General features: G+C 42.1%; 1 protein-coding gene across 3 annotated transcripts in view; it reads left to right on the top strand.

Annotated features, from left to right (window-relative positions):
- LOC137431226 (serine/threonine-protein kinase SIK3) overlaps positions 1-23,244 on the top strand; it is a 197,947-nt gene that overhangs the window by 62,490 nt on the left and 112,213 nt on the right. For all 3 annotated transcript variants that reach the window (XR_013623822.1, XM_068122328.2, XM_068122321.2), the window contains exon 2: positions 3,467-3,583. Coding sequence is in view for 2 of the 3 variants with exons in the window: in XM_068122328.2 (XP_067978429.2) it covers positions 3,467-3,583 (117 nt within the window). In the remaining variant the exon portion in view is untranslated. The remainder of the gene's footprint in view (positions 1-3,466; positions 3,584-23,244) is intronic.

Genomic DNA, 23,244 nt, shown 5'->3' with positions numbered 1-23,244 from the left:
CTGTTGTAGATGTTGTCAATTTTGCATTGGAAGAATGAAAGGAAGGAGATGCAGTTGTCTACTGTGAATGACTGGGTGGTGGTGTTCAGGGGGCTGAGGAGTTTGTTTATTGTAGAGAAGAGTGCTTTTGGGTTTCCGGAGCCAGAGTGGATAATTTGAGAGTAGTAGGCGGAGCGGGCGCGGGAGAGGGCATCTTTGTAGTGCTGTAGGTGGTCCTTGTAGGCTTGGGAGTGAATTGTGAGACCTGTTTTATTGCGGAGTCTTTAAAGTTGGCGAGCACGAGTTTTCATCAGGCGGAGTTCAGGGGTAAACCAGGGAGCAGAATGGGTGAAAGAAACTGTTTTGGTTTTTATAGGCGCAAGCTGGTCAAGGCAGGAGGAGAGTGTGGTTGTAGTAGTCAGTGAGGTCAGAAGGGGTGTGGAGGTCAACGAAGGGAGAAGTGGACATTTTTTCAGAGAGGGTGGATGAGAATGAGGTAGGTGAAAGAGGGTTTAGCTTACGGAAGTTGATAGTGCGATAATGCCTTGGTGTTGGGGTGGGGATGTTGATGGTCATAGTGATGGCTAAGTGGTCAGAGAGGGTGAGGTCGGAGCCAGAGAGATGGTGCAAAATTAATCCAGTAGAGCAGACAAGGTCCAGAATGTGACCACGGTTATGGGTAGGAAAGTTGACATGTTGAGTGAGGTTAAAGCAGGTGAGTAAATCAGTGAAGTCAGTGGTTATTGTGGAGTCAGTGGAGTCCATGTGGATATTGAAATCACCGAGGAGGAGGATTGAGGGGGAGAGGGAACAGAGCTGGGTCAGAAAGTAGGAGAAGTCAGACAGGAATGATGGGTGTGGTTTGGGAGGGCGGTAGACGACAGCGATGTCATAATGAAGGCACCGATGACATCATCATTAATATATCTTATTCCCCATGGGGAGTACTTGACAATGAGCCTTGTTTCCATTTTTTACATTGAGCGGTTTCGGAGATACAGAGGTGTAACGTTTTTCCAAGATGGCGTCCGTACCACATCACCTATGATGTCATAATTATGAATGAACAATTATACAGGTGGAGGTGCTCCTACCGTAAACTTTCGTCTCAATCGGACAAATGGTTGCCGAGAAAATGCATTTTAAAATGCAGACATGCACGCATGCTACATGTATGCCAATCGTATGCCACACGTACTCCACACGTACGCAACTGAATGCCGAACCATGCCTTTCGCTTTGCCAGTGCAGGGTAAGTACGCAACCGAATGCCTAACCCTGATTTTCGCTTCGCAAGCGCAGGGTAACTAAGGCGCCTCTCCAGTCACAAGCACAGGCCGTGTAAGGGACACAACCAGAAACTCATCTCTCGTGGGGAAGTGGAAGATGGGCACAGAGCAGGCGATAGGATGGGCAAGCTGATGAGACAGCAGGCTGATGAGCTGATGAGACGAACAGGATGATGAACAGGCAATGGGGGAGGATGAAAACAGCACCAGGACCAAGGCCTGGTGCAAGGTGACCTCCTTAAAGCTCTCCTCCTTCCAATTCTCCTCAGACTCTCCACAGAAATAGCGAGCTCCACAGCACACTGTTCTCCTCACAAAACCGTGAGCTCTCCAGCACACTTTTCCCACTCCTCTCACCTCACAGAACAAAGAGCTCTGCTTCCTCCCTCGTTTCCCTTGACAACTCTCCACCCCTTCTCCAGGCATTGGGCTCCACCCCCGTCCAGGGGACGATTATAGCTCCGCCCCCTCTCTCCTTGCCTGGCAGACTCCCATAGCTTTCTGCTTCAATTTTCCGGGCTGATGTGAACAATGTTCGACAGAGATGTCACCTGGCACGCCCAGTGGATGTTTACATGAGGTTTAACGCACGTTTCCTTAACTTTAATCCCTCTCTATCTTATCACAAGCATGACCCTCGTGTTGTGTACATTCAAACACAATCCTTAAGCTAACAGATCCCTACTTGCTTACATCGAGATTTGCTTCCTACTCACGCATGGTTCATGCTATTCCTGCACAGTTCTATCTCTTCTGAGGTAATCTCGAACCTCCCCATAAATGTAACAATACATTCATTGTGTGTATTTGATTTGCTTGTGTTGGCCCTACAGAGCTTTCTGAATTATGATAGTCTAGTAGGAGAACAAACCAGATTAATGCAAACATGCCTTTCTTGTTATATTGTACAAATACCGACATGTTGATATCTGATCATCTTGCAATTATTACTTGCAAAATCGAAGATTTTTCAAGTATATTGGTCGGTTGTGTTTGTGGTTCTGTTTGTCTGTTTGTCTGTTTGTCTGTTTGTCTGTTTGTCTGCTTGTCTGTTTGTTTGTCACCGGCCTACAGGTCACAATTTTCAACCGATCTTCACGAAACTTCACCAAATGGTAGAGTTGATCAAAAGCAAGAAGCCTATTGTTTTTGGGGTCAATAGGTCAAAAGGTCAACATAGGCCAAAGGTCACCAACTTTGCTAAATTTCTAAAATCCTCAATTTTCATCCGATTGACTTGAAATTTGAAGACCACTTGCATATCTGGTCACTGAATTCAACCACCAAGTATATTTGAGGTCAATATAGGCCAAAAGGTCAACATGGGCCTCATTTCTAAAATCCTCAATTTTCATCTGATTGACTTGAAATTTGAAGAGGACTTGCATATCTGGTCACTGAATTCAACCACCAAGTATACTTGAGGTCAACTTAGGCCAAAAGGTCAACATAGGCAAATTTCTAAAATCCTCAATTTTCATCCAATTGACTTGAAATTTGAAGAGGACTTGCATATCTGGTCACTGAATTCAACCACCAAGTATACTTGAGGTCAACACAGGCCGAAAGGTCAACATAGGCCATATTTCTAAAATCACCAATTTTCATTTGATTGACTTGAACTTCAAAGAGGATTTATATATATGGTCACTGAATTCAACCACCATCTATTTTTGAGGTCAACATAGGCCAAAAGTTCAACATCGGCCAAATTTTTAATATCCTTAATTTTCATCCAATTTACTTGAAAATTGAACAGCATTGGCACATTGAGTCTCTAAATAGGGAAACTAACTATTTTTGAGGTCAAAAGGTCAAAGGTCAACTCAAGGTCAACCCTCCAAAATCATCATTATTTATCTGAAAAATCGTCACTTTTCATCCTGTTCACCCGAGCTTTGATCAAGATTGTAAATTTTAATCTTCATGAAATGGACAATTTGCTGTATCAATGGAAAACTTTTTGGGGGGGTAGGGGGGGCGGATTTTGCAAGTATCGTGCTGCGCATGACGTCTTCTTGTTTTCCCATTGATACTACACAAATGTGGTTGATTTTGAAATCTCCTTCAAGGACACAAACCTTTGGTTAAACCCATTTCTCAAGATGTTGCTGTATATTAGCATGTTTGTATTAACGTATAAACCTTTTTATTTTAGTTTTGTTTTTTGAACTTTTTCCCCTTCTTTGTATAATCAGGTTGCTATCAAGATCATTGATAAACGGCGGCTGGATGAAGAGAATTTGAAGAAGATTTTCCGTGAAGTACAAGTTATGAAGATGCTGAAACATCCACACATTATTCAGCTATACCAGGTGAGGGGGGAATTGAAGGATTTATCAGAATGGAGCGAAATTTCGATGAAATAGCTGGATTTTTGTTAATAATAATGATGATAATAATAATAATAATTTAATAACAAAAAAAACTAAAACACTAAATGTCACTTTAGTTAACTTTTCAATCTTTTTCCTGAAGGTGGACATGTATTGCCTGGTAAGATCACACATTCATAAAACACAATGGACTGTTCTTTGAAATCCATTTCCCATTTGCCTGAAAATATAAAAATCGTATTCATTTCTTGGAAGAGGTGTTACAATATATTTTAAATTCATTGCACTGAGATTTTCTCTTAGCTTCACCCGTTGGCCAAAAATTCTGACAGTTTGAAGGCAGATAAGTTGGCCAAAAAGTCAAAAACAAATTTCCTTTTCATCTTGCCAGAAAGTGTGAAACTGTGACAAAGATCATGCAAAAGGTACAAAATAATTACACCAAGGAGTTTGCTTTTAAGGGAAGGAAATGTGTTCATGCGAAGAGGAAATGGCTGCTGATTAATAACGTCACATAACTCTGCGTTTAAAAGGCCTTCCGGAGTGTTCCAAAGCTTAATCCAGTAGAATGAACAGTGAACGCACACCCTGTATGCAGGCACCACTCTCCCAGTCATGGCGTCAATTTGGAAGACTTGGATTGTCCAGGAGAGCTACTCAATAGTGATTCGGTTCACTTTTTAGCAATCCTGCAGGGTGCAATGTATGTCTTGATGCACCTGCAAACTAATAAATGAAATAAATTAGGCCAGGCAAAATATAGGAGGCTAAATGGACACATGAACATCAGATCAAAGTACAGCATATGATTACAACAAGTCTTTTTGTATATTAATGTGATGCGTATGGAAGAGCTAGAACACAGAATGGACCAGAACATAACAAAGCAAGAAGAACGTAGTAGAAAGGGGGAAACACACGAACAGTAGGTCCAGAGGGACACAGCAGAGGGATACTTGGAGGAGGAATGGACACCGGGAAGAATGATATCAAGGGGAGGAGAAGGAGGACACATGGGGTGCATTCACTGTATACAAGGTCAAAGACAGCAAGAAGAGGAAGGGAAAACGGGTGGGAGGAAACAGAAATGGAACAGAAAATTAAAAATAATAAAGTGACTGAGAGAGGGACAGGGGAAAAAATACAACAATCTGGAAAGAAAGGGATGTGCTTTGTCAGGGTAAATGAGGGTAGAAAAGATATGTGGATGTGAGAAGAGGTCATCGGAGGCAGTGGACTGCTATTGTGACACCCGGTGTAGGGAAGAATGGGATCAAACAGTGAGGGAGTTGGTTCCACAGGTGTGAGAAAAGAGGAAAATATGAGTGGAAGTGAACAACGAGCCTGGACTTTGGGAGTTCTACCAGATGTATTTTACTGGCAGACTGTATGTACCTGTCCTGCAGACAAACTATGGTGGGGGGGGGAGGGGGGAGGAGAGGACAGGTCACATCTTCTGTATTTCTGCATAAATTTGTCCTAAAATGTGATCACATCTTCAACCAAGTCATAATAATAGATAAAGAGAACCTGATTAAACAAGTTGAACAAAAATCTACTTTTTCATTTATTTATTGAGTAAAATGATCCAACATTCAATGTTGTCATTAAAAGTGTGTGAACCTCTACATTCAGTAACTGGTGGCATCCCTTAAGCAGCAATAACATCAACCAAACGTTTCCTATAACTCTTGATCAGTCCTGTACATCGGCTTGGAGGAATGTTGGCCCATTCCTCCTCACAGAACTGCTTCAACTCAGAGATATTTGTGGACTTTCTTGCATGAACTGTTTTCTTCAGGTTCTGCCTCAATATTTCAATTGGGTTAAGGTCTGGACTTTGACTTGGCCGTTCCAAAACGCAAAATCTCTTCTGCTTCAGCCATTCTGTTGTAGATTTACTCGTGTGTTTAGGATCGTTGTCTTGCTGAATCACACACTCTCTCTTAAGCTTCAGCTTGTGGATGGATGCCCTGCCATTCTCCTGTAGAATTTGCTGGTACAATCCAGAATTCATGGTTCTGTCGATGATGATAAGCCATCCGATTCCCGAGGCAGCAAAGCAGCCCCAAACCATGATACTCCCACCACCATGCTTCATGGTTGGGATGAGGTTTTTTTTATGTTGGAATGCAGTGTTTGGTTTTCGCCAAACCTAACATTTCTCATTTAAGCCTAAAAGTTCAACTTTTGACTCATCTATTCATGAAAAATTGTTCCAACAGCCTTCTGGATCATCCAGTTTGTCTTTGGCAAACTTGAGATGAGCGGCAATGTTCTTCTTCGAGAGCAGTAGTTTCCTCCTTGCTGTCCTCCCCAGCACACCATTCTTGTTCAGTGCTTTCCTGATGGTGGACTCAAGAATACTGACAGTAGCCAAAGCAAGAGAGGCCTGCAGATCCTTAGAGGTTACCATGGGGTTCTTTGTGACCTCCTGGATTATTGTACGCCTTGCTCTTGGAGTGATTCTCGTTGGACGACTGTTCCTGGAAAGAGTAACAATAGTGTTGAATTTTCTCTATTTGTACATTATCTGCCTGACAGTGGATTGGTGGAGCCCAGCATCTTTAGAAATGGTTTTGTAACCCTTTCCAGACCGATGAGCATTGACGACTCTTTTTCTGTGGTCTTCAGAAATCGCTTTTAATCGGGGCATGACACGCTTCGACAAACCTGTGGTGAAGACCAGACTGATGGTGACAAACAAAGTTTATGTTTTTTATATAGGGCAGGGCCACCCAAACTTACTCCTAATTGTCATCCCATTGATTGAAACACTTGACTGTAATTATTTCTCGCTGATTCTTCTTCAAATCCCGAAAAGATGTGCTTTTGAAACAGGCATTATGTCATTAAATGGGCAGAACTTTTTGTTCCATGTAAATCGATTGTCAGCTTTTCAACCAAGTAAATTAATTATTAGCTTTCAAAGGTGCAATTTTTATTATTCTAAGCCAACAGGAACAAGATATTCAGCAAACACTCTTTAATGAGGTAGGGGAGCATGTCAGGACGTGGATAGCAAGGGAAAACATTCATTGACGCCATCTCAACGGCAGAGTGAATCACAATAGATTTGCAGTTTTTTTTTGGCCACAAGTAATGTCGTACTGCAATTTTAATAAGCATAGACTCCAACTACACACATACACATACATACACACACACACACACACACACACACACACACACACACACACACACACACACACACACACGGATACTTTGGGTCCTGGTAAGTCTCAGTTTCACGAGGGGACCTGCGTTTGATTCCTGGTCTGGGCGCATAATTTTCCCACATATATCGTATGGATATATCGATATATAATATTACATGTATAGTATGTATACAACAACACAACAGGCATTTCAAGGCCATTTTCCCTGCTAGAGCGGGGGTTAGCCTTGCAGGCCCCATGACAAGCTTCTCCATTTTGCCCTATTTTCTGCATCTCCCCTTGTTAACCCCCTTGCCCGCATTTCTTTTTCCACCACCTTTAGCCAAGTCTTTCTCGGTTTTCCCCGTCCTCTACTTCCTTCCACATTCATTTCCATCATTCTTCTCAACCAGTCCCTTTCATCCTTCCTCAACACATGACCAAACGATCTCAACCTGTTTCTCTTCACAGCATCCATCACAGGCTCTATTCCCATCATCTTTCACAATTCATCATTTGTCTTCCTCTCTCTCAACGATACTCCGCACATCCACCGAACCATTCGCATTTCCACCCTTTCCAGCCTTCGTTGCTGCTCTACGTTCATTACCCATGTCTCGATCCCATAAATCATAACACTTCTCACACATGCAGCATACACCTTTCCCTTCAGCTTCAACGACACTCCCCTTCTCATCAGCACGCCACTCAGTTCCCGAAACTTCTTCCATGCACATCTCACTCTAGCAACTGTTGCCGAGTCTGATCCACCTTCTCCATTCAACAGGTCTCCAAGGTAGCCAAATGTTTTCACATCTTCCAGCTTCACGCCGTCTCCAAGATCCAACTCAACATTCCCTCCATTTGCAGCTCCCTCTTTGCACACCTTACACTTGAATGTAGCTGCCACACTGGTTAATGACCCTCTCAGACCACTACATTTTTGATGAACCCACTCAGCGCACATTGTACATTGAATGGAGTTCACTTTGACACCCTTCCTGCACATAGCACATGGCCACTTCCCAGTTCTTTCCACCTCACCACTTGCTTTACCACTTGACATCACCTTCGTTTTTCCGATATTCACCTTCAGACCTTTTGTCTCCATACATTCCTTCCACTTGTTCATTTCGCCTTCAGTCCATCCATACTTTCCGCAATCAACACCAGATCATCTGCATACAACAACTCCCACAGTAAACCCTCCTTTACATTCCAAGCCAGCACCTCCATCACAGCTACAAATAGTAGTGGACTTAGTACTGACCCCTGATGCACTCCCACCTTCACTTCAAACTCACCACTGTTCCCGTCCTTCGTCCTTACCGCTGTGCGCGCTCTCTCGTACATTGCCATCACTACTCTGATCAACCATTCCTCCACTCCTAACTTACTCAATGCCCCTGCCACTACTTTGCTTGGAACCCTATCGAATGCTTTCTCCAGATCAAGAAACCCAAGAAACAACTTCTTCCTCTTCTCCATGTACTTCTCCTGCAACTGCCTTACAATAAAAAGTGCGTCTGTCATTCCTCTTCCTGGCATAAATCCAAACTGCATTTCGTCGATCTTCACTTTCATCCTTATCCTCTTCTCCAACACCTTTTCCAATACCTTCATTCCATGCTCCAATAACTTTAGTGCTCGATACGAGCCACAGTCCAGAGGGTCACCTTTCCCCTTGTATAGAGGGACGAGGGTACTCAGTTCCCAAGCCACTGGAATGCAGCCTTCTTTCACCACCAGATTACAGATCTCTGTCATTCTCTTCGCACCCCAACTTCTTGCTGCCTTCGACATATCTCCCACAACTCCCGTCAGCCCTCCCGCTTTTCTACTCTTCATTGCTTTTATCGCTTCCTCAACTTCCTTCTCAGTTATCTTCTCTGCCGGTCCTAAAACTGGGTTACTCTCTATGTTGCCATCCCATTCATTATCTGCATTCAACAGCATTTCCATATGTCTCTTCCATCTTCCTTTAATTCCATCTGGGTCCACAACGATTTGTCCCACTTCATCCTTCAAGGAACTCACCCCCATCACATCGCACCTCTCTTTCGCTATCTGCTTTGCAATCCTGAATACTGCTCTCTGACCCTCTTCCGAATCCAAGCGTTCTCCGAACATTTTCCTGTATGCATCCTGCGCCTTTTCTACCTCTTTCTTTGCAGCCTTCTTGGCTGCCTTATAACTTTCATGCTCTGCATCTTCTGTCCCGTACCCTTCGCCTTCTGCCACTCCTTGAACTTCTTCCTCTTCTCGTCAATCCTCTTTCCAACTTCATCATCCCACCACCATGTTTTCCGAGTGCCTCGGTGGTCCTTTAGTCCATCCACATACCTCACCAACAACTCCCAACAGACGATCTTTCATTGACTTCCAACCACTTTCAAACTCAACCACACCATCCTCTATCATACTCAGCCTCTCTTTTAATGCCTCCCTCACTATCACCTCTTTCAATCTCCACACCTTCATTCTCGGTTGGGACTTCACCCGCCAAGCTCTCCTCGCACCTTTCACCCTTATGTCGCAGACAACCAAGTGGTGCTGTGAAACAGCCTCCTCCTCCGGGATCACCTTTGTGTCCTGGAAGTGCCCCCTATCTCACCTACGCACCATCAGGTAGTCAACGGTTGTCGTCGACCCACCTGACGTGTATGTAACAAGCTTATTATCCCCTTTCTGGAACTGAGTATTACAAATCAACAAATCAGCTCCATCAGCAAATTCCAAAATCTTTTCACCTTCTCCATTTATCACACCATATCCGTAACCCCCTTGAACTCCCTCAAAACCGTCCATACTCCTTCCCACATGTCCATTTAGGTCTCCTCCTACCACAACAACTTCCTCATCTTTCTCGTTTTCCATCAGCTTCTCTATTGCACACCAGAACTTGGCCTCTTCATCGCTCCGACCGACCTGCATAGCATATCCCGAGATGACGTTCACCAAGACCTTTCCAATCGTCATTTTCACCATCATCAACCTTTCACTCACTCTCGTCACACTCACCACGCTGTCAACAAAATCCTCAGAAAACAGGACACCAACACCATGCATGCTTTCCGGGCACCCTTGCCACACAAACTTGTATTTCTTTCCCTGCCTACCCTTCACCATTCTCACACCACTTCCCTTCCATCTCGCCTCCTGCACACAACATATGTCCACTCTTTTTCTGACATACTTCCACCACTTCTCCTGATCTCCCTGTCATTGTCCCTACATTCCATGTCCCAAACCTCAGAGACCGATCTCCACGTCGGGCATCAGACGTTTCGTCGTCATAAATGGAGTGATTTCCACCCTTGCTTCGATCGGGTTCCCCAGCTTGATTTTTGACGAGAGGGAGTGAGGTCCGCCACGGGGTACTTCGGGCTGTAACCTGCCCATGTGTGGTTGTAATTGTCATGGTTCCCTTTTTGAGGCAATGTTTTATGGCCGGATGCCCTTTCTGGCGCCAACCCTTTTAGTCGCCTCCTACATACAGTCGCAGGAATACAGTGTACCTATTCTAAACCGGGGTACACACCGGGATATATATATATATGTGTGTGTATGTATGGATATATATATATATATATTACGGTTTTGTCGAAGCCCGTTCCCTTACCAAGGGGAGATTAAGCCCCTTGTTCTCCTTGGGTCTTCGCAACCGCGAGACTGAGTCGCCACTTCCGGTCAGATGCGGGACAGGGTCTCGGGACAATTTTCGCACGTACCTAAGTACCCACGCCGCCACGGAAGCGGGGATCGAGTCTCGCACGAACCACGTGTAATTGAGTACACCCGAGCGGATGGCGTACCACGTGGTCCGTGCTGTTACCTTGCTATTGGAACCCGATCAGAGCGATATAATTCATACCATGCTAAGTCAATGATGGAAAACACAAAAGCGGTCGAATCAAAGGAATAACAGATTTAATGATTATTTACACATGTACACTTGTAGAAGAAGAAGAAGAGAAGACACAGGGCAGTCTTAAGCAGTCGTAACTTCTTAGCCCAGACAATGGGCCCACTCACACTCACAGGGGGATGAAGGAAGAATTGTTCATGCGCTGAACGCGCCGGCTTTGGTCGTCCAGGAACAGCTCACCCGGCGTGGCCCTCTGGCGGTCACAGCACGTACCCCGGCGAAGACAGACAGACAGACAGACAGGCAGGCAGGCGGGAAAATCCTCGCGGCGCGTATCTCGACAAAGGCAGGCAGGAGGAAATATACGCGCATCTCTGGCCCGGCACGGCTGTCGTTCACAGCGCGATTAACACAACTGCCGTCAAACTGAGCGCTCCGAACTCATAACTCAGCGCTTTCACTCTCGTAACTCAACGGAGGATCTGACTCCAGCTCAACACAGCGCTTTCCCTCTCATAACTGAACACAGCGCGTCTCCTCCCGTCTCATAACTTGGCGCATTCCCTCTCATAACTCGAGCTCATAACTGGCTTGCCTCATAACTCGTCTGCCTCCCTTCTCATAACTCCACCTCGAGCCCTGATTGGCGGCTCATGCTTACCAGTCACTCCCACTCCTCCTGTCCCGCCTTCCTTCAGCCTTGATCGAGCTGTTCAGGCCAGCCTCGTGGTATTTCGCGCCAAAACCCAAAGCATGGAGGCATCGTAAAGGACCTAATTCTCATTATTCTACTCAACGCAAAACTAAACACAGGAAAAGTCTACGCTTACATTTACTAAGAAATAACCGAGCTTAAATGAGGCTTCATGTTGTAGTGTAACTAAACTATGAGGGGAAATTAACCTTTATTATAAAAACACAAAACCGCAACAATATATATATATATACAGACTTGGCATTTAATATGGAATGTTTTTTGTTTCTTGACTTGGGTTTACTTTCTTAACTCAGTATATCAATCTGGTGAGTTTCTTTTACACATTGGTGATTTATTTGTTAAAAGAACCATGTCACTGATTGTCTGTCGCAGCAAGAAGTCAACAACAGGATTATATCACAGGTGGCGTGGCAAAAGGTACGGACAGGTGCATTTGACGATTGGCTTCACAGTCGGGTATACAAGGGTTGCTGCGTTCTGTATTAGTGGAAAACAACTGCTGCACATCTCCAAAAGTTATTGCCGCTTCCTCTGGAGATGGTCCGTCAACTCGTCAATGCTGTTTGTCATGGAGTGGTGGCTTTACGAAATTCTGGCATGAAAGAGCGTGCTATTGCTCAGCAGTATGGCATCACTCAAGGTCAGGTGTCAAAGATCCTGAAACGAGATGCTCAGAGGGGTGTCCCTACTCCAATACCGAGCCCAGGACGTCCCCGCAGAACCACAAGGAGGGATGATCGCCAGCTGCACCGGTTAGTCCGCAATGGCCGTACCAAGTCAGCTAATCGGCTTAGGGCTGAGTGGCAGCAACTGACAAATGTGCCTGTATCCAGAAGGCTAGTCAACCAACGACTGGTTCAAGCAGGCTATCGTGCCAGGCGTCCCCTGAGAAAGCTACGCCTGACCAGACAACACCGCCAGCGCCGATTGCAGTGGGCCAGAGAGCACCGTCAATGGCAGCCAGGACACTGGAATCACGTGATCTTCAGTGACGAGTCTAGATTTCTGGTCTATCGTCAAGATGGCCACGTCCGAGTGCACAAACAAGTGCTTGAAGCCTACAACAAAGATTGTATAGTGCCAAGAGTCCAAGCTGGAGGTGGTGGGGTGACCGTTTGGGCTGCTTTTCATGCAGGGGGCAAAACTGACCTGGTTGTTCTGAATGGAAACCTGAACCAGTTCAATTTCAGGGCCATTCTGGAAGAAACATTGCTTCCATTTGCTCGTGCAGCCTTTCGAGGAAACTTTGTCTTCCAAGATGACAATGCACGGCCTCATCGTGCTCGCATGATCCAACATTTTCTTGCTGACCGTGGTGTAGAGCATATGGAGTGGCCTGCCATGTCACCGGATATGAATCTGATAGAGAACTTGTGGGCAGAATTAACGCGTCAAATCGACCAATCGACCACCAGCAGCCAACCTCTGTGCGTGAATTGCAGCAGGCTATTGTCACTGCATGGCAAGCGATTCCTGTCCAAACCTTGGCAAATCTCGTGAACAGCATGCTTCGACGTGTACGTGCTCTCCTGAATGCTCGTGGGGGTTACACGAAGTACTGAACTGTAATTTTACTGTCCGTAATCCCAGTCATAATTTAACTTTTGTTTTTGTTGAAATTTTTTTTGGCTAATGTGCAAAATAAAGAGATACTTCTGGAAAACGTACAGAAGTTTAACACAGTACTGTCCATGAATTGAGTTCGATATCAGTTTACATCACTTTCAAGGATCAATTTATTTGTTTCGAAATGTCAAATGTGGTTTTTGTTTCTTTTAAAGGTCACATTAACAAAATCTAGAATAATTTCAACATAAATCCAATGAACTTTTGGTTCTAAGACATCTTGAAAAGTAAGTTCACCCTCACAAAAAATATATTCCATATTAAATGCCAAGTCTGTATATATATATATATATACATACATACATACATACATACATACATACATACATACATACATACATACATACATACAAAAGTGTGTATGTATGTATGTACAGGATATATATAATATGTATTTATATATATATATACGTATATAGTAAGGGAAACATATGAAAATCTGTTAACGAAATTGTTACCAAAAATGTATACACACAGTGCATTCAGAAAGTATTCAGACCCCTTCACTTTTTCACATTTTGTTATGTTGCAGCCTTATGCTGAAATCGTTTAAATTCATTTTTTCCCTCATCAATCTACACTCAATACCCCATAATGACAAAGAGAAAACAGGATTTTAGTCGGTTTTTGCAAATTTATTAAAAAGAAAAAACTGAAATATCACATTGACATAAGTATTCAGACCCTTTGCTATGACACTTGAAATTTAGCTCAGGTGTCTCCCATTTCTCTTGCTCATCTTTGAGATGTTTCTACACCTTGATTGGAGTCCACCTGTGGTAAATTCAATTGATTGGACATGATTTGGAAAGGCACACACCTGTCTTTATAAGGTCTCACAGCTGACAATGCATATCAGAGCAAAAACCAAGCCATGAGGTCGAAGGAACTGCCTGCAGAGCTCAGAGACAGGATTGTGTCGAGGCATAGATTTGGGGAAGCCTACAAAAAAAAAAATCTGCTGCATTGAAGGTTCCCAAGAGCACAGTGGCCTCCATAATTCTTAAATAGAAGACGTTTGGAACAACCAGGACTCTTCCTAGAGATGGCCGCCCGGCCAAAATGAGCCATCGGGGGAGGAGGGCCTTGGGGAAGAGAGGTGACCAAGAACCCGATGGTCACTTTGGCTGAGCTCCAGAGATCCTGTGTGGAGATGGGAGAAACTTCCAGAAGGACAACCATCACTGCAACACTCCACCGATCTGGGCTTTATGGCAGAGTGGCCACTGGCCATCCCGCTATTGCCACATAAGCCTCCAATTTGTAGATGCACAGATCGTGTATTTCTTAATAATATTAATATTAATAACAATATTACTCCTGTAATGCAGATATTGAGTGTATTTCTGTCTTTTAAGTACAGTGCCTTCAGAAAGTATTCACATCCCTTGACGTGTTTCACAGTTTGTTGTGTTACATCATAAGTTAAAAGTGGATTAAATTAAGGTTTTCTTTTTGTCACTAATCTACACATAATACCCCATAATGTCAAAGTGGATTTTTTTTTCCAGAATTTTTTGGAAAATAATTTAAAACGAAAAGCTGAAAAGTTCTCAGTAAATAAGTATTTAACCCCTTTGCTATGACACTCCAAATTGGCTCAGGTGCATCCAATTCCCTTTGATCATTCTTGAGATGTCTCTACAACTTGATTTGAGTCCACTTGTGGCCAATTCAAATGATTGGACATGACAAAGAACCAAACACACCTTTCTATATAAGATCCCAAAGTTGTCAGTACATGTCAGAACAGAAACTCTGCCATGAAGTCCAAGAAACTCTCTGTAGAACTTCAAAATAGAATTGTGAGGAGGCATAGATCTGGGAAAGGGTATAAAACAATTTCTAGAGTGTTGAAAGTTCCCAAGAGCCCAGTGAGCTCTATCATTAGTGAATGGAAAGAATATGGAATGACCCAGACTCTCCCTAGAGCTGGCCGGCTGACCAAACTGAGCATCCATGCAAGAAGGACCTTGATCAGGGAGGTGACCAAGAACCCAATGACCACTCTGACAGAACTACAGAGTTCCTTGGTTGAGATGGGAGAACCTGCCAGAAGGACAACAATCTTTGCAGCACTCCACAAATCTAGGTTTTATGGAGAGTGGCCAGACAGAAGCCATGCCTGAGAAAAAGGCACATGATTGCACACCTGGATTTTGCAAAAAGGCATGTGAAAGATTCTGAGAACATGAGGCAAAATAATCTGTGGTCTTATGAGATGAAAATTGAACTATTTGGCCTGAATGCAAAGCCCCACGTCTGGTGGAAACCGAGCTGAGTTCATTCCTACAGTGAAGTATGGTGGTGGCAGCATCATGCTATGGGGATGCTTTTCAGTGGAAATGGCTGGGAGATTTGTAAGGACAGAGGGAAAAATGAATGGAGCTAAATACAGGCAAATTATTAAGGAGAACCTCCTTCATCTATCTATAATTCCAGTAATCTCTGTCTGTCTGTCTGTACGTCTGTACGTTTGTTTGTCTGTGACCGCTGTTTCTCGACAACCACGGGTCCGATATACTTTTAACTTGCCAGGTATATTGCTGGGGACCCGAGGATGTGCCTTTTCAAGGTTTCATATTAATCGGACAATTACTTACCGAGCTATGTCCAAAAAACGATTCAACCAATCAGAGAGCAGCGAACTATCGCGTGTGCCGAACGTGGCGGACACACTCTGCCTCGGATGGCACATTTGAGAGCGTATTCATTTATTTCACGTTTGCAAACTATGTTGGCGTTAAACTATGTTTTAAAACTAATAATAAAACTAATAAAAACGAATTTGCGATTCATTCGCTTTCCTGCGCGTTTGTGCACGCGATGGCGATTTCTTTTCTTTACCAAACTCCGGAAGCCGTTCGCTTTGGACCAAACCATTTCATGTAAATAGAGGGGGGGGATTGTCACCGTACTCGCAAGCCGTTCGCTTTGGACCAAACCATTGCATGTAAATAGAGGGGGGGGGATATACTTTTAGATATACTGTATATATAGTACGGGCATGGAGGAGGAGGAGGAGGAGGAGGATTGTCACCTAGGAGGAGGATTGTCACCGTACTCGCAAGCCGTTCGCTTTGGACCAAACCATTGCATGTAAATAGAGGGGGGGATATACTTTTAGATATATACGTATATAGTACGGGCATGCCCTAGTCTATCTATAATTCCAGTAATCTCTGTCTGTACGTTTGTCTGTGACCGCTGTTTCTCGACAACCACGGGTCCGATATACTTTTAACTTGCCAGGTATATTGCTGGGGACCCGAGGATGTGCCTTTTCAAGGTTTCATATTAATCGGACAATTACTTACCGAGCTATGTCCAAAAAACGATTTAACCAATCAGAGAGCAGTGAACGATCGCGTGTGCCGAACGTGGCGGGCACACTCTGCCTCGGATGGCACATTTGAGAGCGTATTCATTTATTTCACGTTTGCAAACTATGTTGGCGTTAAACTATGTTTTACAACTAATAAAAACGAATTTGCGATTCATTCGCTTTCCTGCGCGTTTGTGCACGCGATGGCGATTTCTTTACCAAACTCCGGAAGCCGTTCGCTTTGGACCAAACCATTGCATGTAAATAGAGGGGGGGGATTGTCACCACTCGCAAGCCGTTCGCTTTGGACCAAACCATTTCATGTAAATAGAGGGGGGGGATATAATTTTAGATATAGATATAGTACGGGCATGCCCTAGTAATGCAAAAGACCTTAGTCTAGGTTTTAAGTTTCAACAGGACAATGCTCCCAATCATATAGCCAAAGCAACACTGGAATGGCTTCAGAAGAAGAACGTGAAGGTCCTTGAGTGGACCAGCCAAAACCCAGACTTTAATCCCATTGACAATCTGTGGAAAGACTTGAGGATTGCTGTTTCCCATCCAACTCCCCGATGCTCCCCATCCAACTTGATAGAGCTTGAGCAAATCTGAAAGGAATAATGGAGTAACTCCCCAAATCCAGATGTGCAAAGCTGATACACACATACCCAAGGACTCAAAGTTGTAATCACTGCCAAAGGCAAGGCGCTTCTACGAAGTATTGACTTGGGGTATTGAATACCCATGTAAATTCGATATTTCTGTATTTCAATTTTAATTATTTTGTACAAAAAATGTTTGAAAAATATTCCACTTTGGTGTTATGGGGTATTATGTGTAGATCAGTGAGTGACAAAATTAATTTCAATTTAATCCATTTTAAATTCAGTCTGTAACACAACAAAATGTTGAAAAGTCATGGGGTTTGAATACTTTCTGAAGGCACTGCATGTGGTTATTGGATGCCTGTGTCCTGTTGTGCTTATTACTTTAATAAATAACCCTACCTTTCTATACCCCTGTGTGTGCATGCGTGTGTGCGTGTCTGTGTAACTGAACTGACTTAACAATGAGCTTTTTGAGGATGGAGACAGAGATGATAGCTCAACTTTGAGATAAGTATGGTAGAGTGCTTTGGCACATCTTGTAACGACATTACAATCAACAGCCTTGAGTCCTGTGAAGAGACTGGACAACGTATTCAGTTGGATTAGATTTCCCAGCTGAAAAAAGTTACTTACTTGCAGTTGCTGCAGTGCGCTATTCTGTAAGGCAAAGCTGAAAAGTTGGCCAAGATACTTGTACATGGGAAAGGACGTACTGATGGGTAAGAGAATTTCACAGTAGCCTTGACATCATTGCGGAAGAAAAGTGTTCTCCACGAAGGTGATCCTTAAGTTTGGGGAAGACTTGAGATCTAGCAGAGCCAAGACTCCTTTGTGGTGGTGCATTGACCTTCTCTTACTCTCAGCACCCAAACATCATAGCCATTCATCTTCAGTCATCTTCTCTCCAGTTAGTCATCCCAACTCTCATCTCCAGTGCTTCACCCTTCACCACATTGACAATTTGTGCTGTCTTCTGCCATCTGGACTAACATAGCACTGAGATTGAGTCGAGTCGATAAACTGTTAGATTTGATTTAATTTGGTTTTGATGTAGTGTGGTAATGATGGGCCAAATGGCATCCTCCTCCTTTAAAATTCCTTGTATTTCCTTCTATTTTTCATATTCTCTAATTCTGATCTTTCTCACTCTGCAATTAAGCAAAGCCTCTTAAAAAGCAAAATATTTAAGAATTTTTTTTTTTTAGAACGGATATTCAACCAATGGCAGGTGCTTCTGTCCTCTCTTTTTGGGGATATCATGTAACTCCTTGAAGCAACTTCTCTTTTTTCTCTTAGTTTCCTCAACCACTCCTGTTTGCCAGTTTGTTCCTCAGGTTGGCCCTTTGTTTTGCAACTTCATAAACAAATTTGTGATTTTCCCTAAACGTCTTTTTTGTGTCTATTTGTTTAAAGTAAAGTTACATGTAATTCTGAGCATCTGTGTCAATTTCTTTGCTTGCTTTGTGACAGTGTAATTGGCTTTTCCTTTTCTTGTACGTTTCATTTGTTGGGCAATTTATTTTCACGGTGTTGAACAATTATCTCTACAAAAGTTGTATATATGTGTAGAACTTAGCTTGTATCAATAAAAATTTGAAGAAGTTGGATATAAATGGGTGGAGGGGGTTTTCAAGATTTGCAACACAAACCATTCGGAGAAATAATAAAATTTCTGCACTCAGCTTTGTCATGAACAGTGGCGATTGTAGATCCATCCTTGTTGAGTAACTGAACTGACTTAACAATGAGCTCTTTGTGGATGGAGACAGATGATAGCTCAACTTTGAGATAAGTCTGGTAGAGTGCTTTGGCACATCCTGTAACGACAATGCAATCAGTAGCCTTGAGCCCTGTGAAGAGACTGGACAAGGCATTCAGTTGGATTAGATTTCCAAACTGAACAAAGTTACTTACTTGCAGTTGCTGCAGTGACATGCTCTAAGGCAGTGGTTCTTTACCTTTTTAAGTGTCCGTACTCCTTGAGTTTTCAGAATATTTTCCCGTACCCCCTGTCAAAAATGACTTAAAACTACAATAATAGATTAATGAGGTTTCTTTATTTTCACATAAAAAACACATTTATGGAAACGATAATCATAATGCACACCTAAAGTGCTAAATTGTTATTTAAAAAAAAAACCAAACCCTTGTAATTTTTAAACAAAAACATTTTAACCCTTCTTTTTTTCTTTAAATACTGTTATACCCTTATTTTGTAATTGAAATTTATTTTGGGGCGGCATGTCTCGTACCCCCAGCTTGGAGGTTTCGTACCTCCAGGGGGTACAGGTACCCTTGGTTAAGAACCTATGCTCTAAGGCAAAGCTTAAAAGATGGCCGAGATATTTGATGGATGGGATGTACTGATGGGTAAGAGGGAATCGGTCTTTTTGAAAACAAAGCCATGGAACATCCAAATTGCGAACAGATGAAAGGTTTGAACTGTCTTAAAATAAATTGACAGACAGAGAAAGGTTAAAATAAATCAACCCTGTAAGGTTCCCAGAAATTTTGATATTTTTGCTAACTTGTGATCTGAGGATCCAATGAGCAAGTGAGATTTAAGAGGGAGTTGGTCATCACCAGGACTAAAAGAGGGTGGTTTATATGTAGGAATTCTGGTCAGGAAATTGACAGATTGAACTGTAATGATGCTCTCACAAAATGCCTTTCCAGGAAGACCATTACAGGAGGTTGGATGATCCAACTCCCAGCCAACTGAGGTGATGGCAGTTGAAATCACCACAGATTAAAATAAAGAGCTGGCATGAGAAGAGACAATTGTCTCTATATGTACAGAGTGGCCACAAAGTCCCTATGCATAATATTGTGTCCTCTGTTACTTATTTGTTTTATTTGTTTTCCAGGTACGGCTTCAGCATGACGGACACCAGGGAGTACACGATAGAAGAGAGACTGATTACTTGTGTTTGGGTTCACGACTGCATGCGAGAAGGAGCAAGTTTTGAAGACAGGAGGCCAAATTTACACAGAAGTTCGATAAGCCAGCTCCTATGCGTGACACAATGCGGGCATGGGAGAAGAAGGCTTTTTCAACATTGAGTGTCCTTGAGTTGACTTGATTTAGAGCAAGGCTCTTCTGCAGCGATTTCCCATCATTAAATCAAGACGAAGCATTTTTTTTTTTCGGATGAATGTGCTCATTAGCTCAGCAATCGATCGAGGAATGTTTATTTTTGGTGCAAAGAAAATCCTCATTTTTATGAGGAAATTTAACAGCATCCTCATGTCATGATGTGGGCAGCAATTCCAGAAGATCACTTGATAGGGCCATATTTTTTCAATATAAGTGTCAATCACACTGCTTATTTGAACATGCTTCAGACCTGGTTTGTTCCACAACTGCGTGAGAGATAGGTCTCAAGGCAACAGCTATCCTGCAACAAGATGATGCACCAGCACATTATGCTCTCGCAGTTAGAGAATATCTTGACGACAAATTCAGTGGACGAAGGATTGGACGTGGATCTGAGATAGTGTGTCCTCCTTGAAGTCCAGACTTAACAACATGTGACAACTCGCTTTGGGGCATTGTGAAAGAGGAAATTTCCCATCTCCGCATAACAACAGTTGAAGACCTCAAACCAGCTGTCAGGGGCTGCTTTTTTGATCTCCAACCCTCAACATGGAAGAATATGTCCAGAAGAACATGGAGAAAAATTCAAATTTATGCGGAGAATGGAAGGGAGCATACAGATAAATTCTAACTAAATTCTAACTACGTGCATAGGGACTTTGTGGCCACTCTGTATGTGTTAAAAACTCTGATCTAACAACTGAAATCTTCCGGTCGTTCTTTACACTCGACCAAACACCTTTGCTGATCAACCATTCTTGATATGTACTTGACTGTGGAACGTGCTGCCTATTAAGATTCTCACACTTATCAATAGTGGTTTTTAAATCTAAAATATCATCCTCTTGGTTGCTGTTGTTCTTCCTTCCTTCTTTTAAAAGCACTTTGAGATTTTGCTTCAAATTAAAGTGCGATTATAAAGAATTTATTGATTGATTAAACTGAATAGGCAATGCTGCTAATCAATGCAATGCAAGCCAATTATCACATGGAGCCCAGATCAGAAATGGCTAGACAATTTCCACAATGAAAAAAGTTCTTCAGTAAGACTTCTAAGCAATGTCCACATGAAATGATATGAGCATTGGAAGTAATTGTAATTGGACAATGGAATAGCAGTGCCACGCCAGGCTTGAAAACGTACTACAGAGTGGTTTCATTGGGTTTATGCTGAGACTTTGGAGTGGCCACTGCAAATTATTAGGAGTCTAGTTAAACCAATTCATAAATATAATTAAGTTTCAGGGTTTTACATAAAGTTCTTGTGTATTGGCTGGATATGCTCAAAAATTGGTCTGTTGCGCTCATCAGCATCAATTTGCCTGTAATGTACTAAAAATCTGTAGAATTACGAGCAGAGATTCATTGATTAACATAGTACAACATAAACACATTCCAATCATGCAATCACATCGTGATATTGTACACCGCACCTTTCCTATGCCATCTCCAGGCATTGCAAATCGTCATTGCCGGGCACCAAAGGGGGCTCGGCAGTGACGCACGCTGAAAGGGAGTACTCAGTTTTCACTCTCGTTGTTTGTTTGTTTGTTTGTCCGGGCGATATCTCAGCCATCCTTTGAGATAGGAAGCTGAAATGTCGGCACAATAGTGAGCAAGTCCTTTGTCAAAAACGGTATTTTTTGTTTTTTTATTAATCAATTAATTGAGGAGTTATTTAATTATTAGCGATTAATTAAGTACTTATTTAATTAATCAAATTTCCTTTCTCTTCTGCCCATTAACTCAGGCACCTTTTGAGTTAGGAAGCTGATATTTGGACATGCCGATGACCAGGTGATTTGGCTGCAAAGGCTATTTTTGATTTATTAACTAATCAATTAATCGATTAATTATTTAATTATTCGATTAATTACTAAAAATATATATATATATTCAATTGCAGATTCTGATGAAATTGTGGGGGTTTGTGTGTTCTGTGACCGAATTGATTAATAATTTAATTTTTTAATGATTATCATTTATTTATTTTAATTATTAATTGTACACCGCTCCTTTCCTATGCCATCTCCAGGCATTGCAAATCGTCATTGCCGGGCACCAAAGGGGGCTCGGCAGTGACGCACGCTGAAAGAGAGTACTCAGTTTTCACTCTGGTTTCTTGTTTGTTTGTTTTCTTGCTTTCTTTCTTGGTTGTCCGGACGATATCTCAGCCATCCTTTGAGCTAGGAAGCTGAAATTTCGGCACAGTCGTGAGCAAGTCCTTTGTCAAATACGGTATTTTTTGTTTTTTGAATAATCAATTAATTGAGGAGTTATTTAATTATTAGCGTTTAATTAAGTACTTATTTAATTAATTAAATTTCATTTCTCTTCTGACCATTATTAACTCAGGCACCTTTTGAGTTAGGAAGCTGATATTTGGACATGCCAATGACCAGGTGATTTGGCTGCAAAGGATATTTTTGATTTATTAATTAATCAATTAATCGATTAATTATTTAATTATTCGATTAATGACCCAAAAAAATTTTTTTTTTAAGTTACAGATTCTGATGAAATAGTGGTAGTTTATGTGTTCTCTGACCAAATTGATTACCAATTTAATTTTTTTATGATTATTATTTATTTATTTTCATTATTAATCATTTATTTATTTTCTTTCTCATTTGGCCAATATCTCAGGCACCTTTTGAGCTGGGAAGCTAATATTTGGACATAAGTGACTAAGTGATGTGGCTATCAAGGATATTTTTGATTTATTGATTAATCATTTCATCTATTAATTATTTATTGATTAATCGATTAATTATTTATTGAGTAATCAATTAATTATTTAATTTTTTATAAATGACTTATATAATTAAATTTCTAAAAGATACATCTTCGGATGAAGCACTAGTGGTTTAGTTATGCGATTAGCCAATTGATTATGAAAATATTTTGTGATAATCTTTTATTGATTTTAATTATACAATTAATCAATCAATTAGTGTACACCTCTCCCTCCCAATGCAGCCTTAATGAGCTGCACTGCGGTATTGCCGGGCGCCGGAGGCGCCCCGGCAATGCCGCGCTGCAGCATATTTAATTATTTGGCATGGGGCGGTGTACTTTGAATGTATGTGTACTTGTCATTTATTTATTTTCTTTCTCATTTTGCCAATATTTCAGGCACCTTTTGAGTTGGGAAGCTAATATTTGGACATGACAGTGACCAAGTGATGTGGCTATCAAGGATATTTTTGATTCATTGATTAATCATTTAATCGATTA

This window comes from Myxine glutinosa, chromosome 1 (genome assembly GCF_964187855.1).
Source record: "Myxine glutinosa chromosome 1, kmMyxGlut1.1, whole genome shotgun sequence".
Taxonomy (NCBI): domain Eukaryota; kingdom Metazoa; phylum Chordata; class Myxini; order Myxiniformes; family Myxinidae; genus Myxine; species Myxine glutinosa.
Note: the sequence above shows the minus strand (reverse complement) of the source record. Positions and strands in the feature narration are given on the sequence as shown.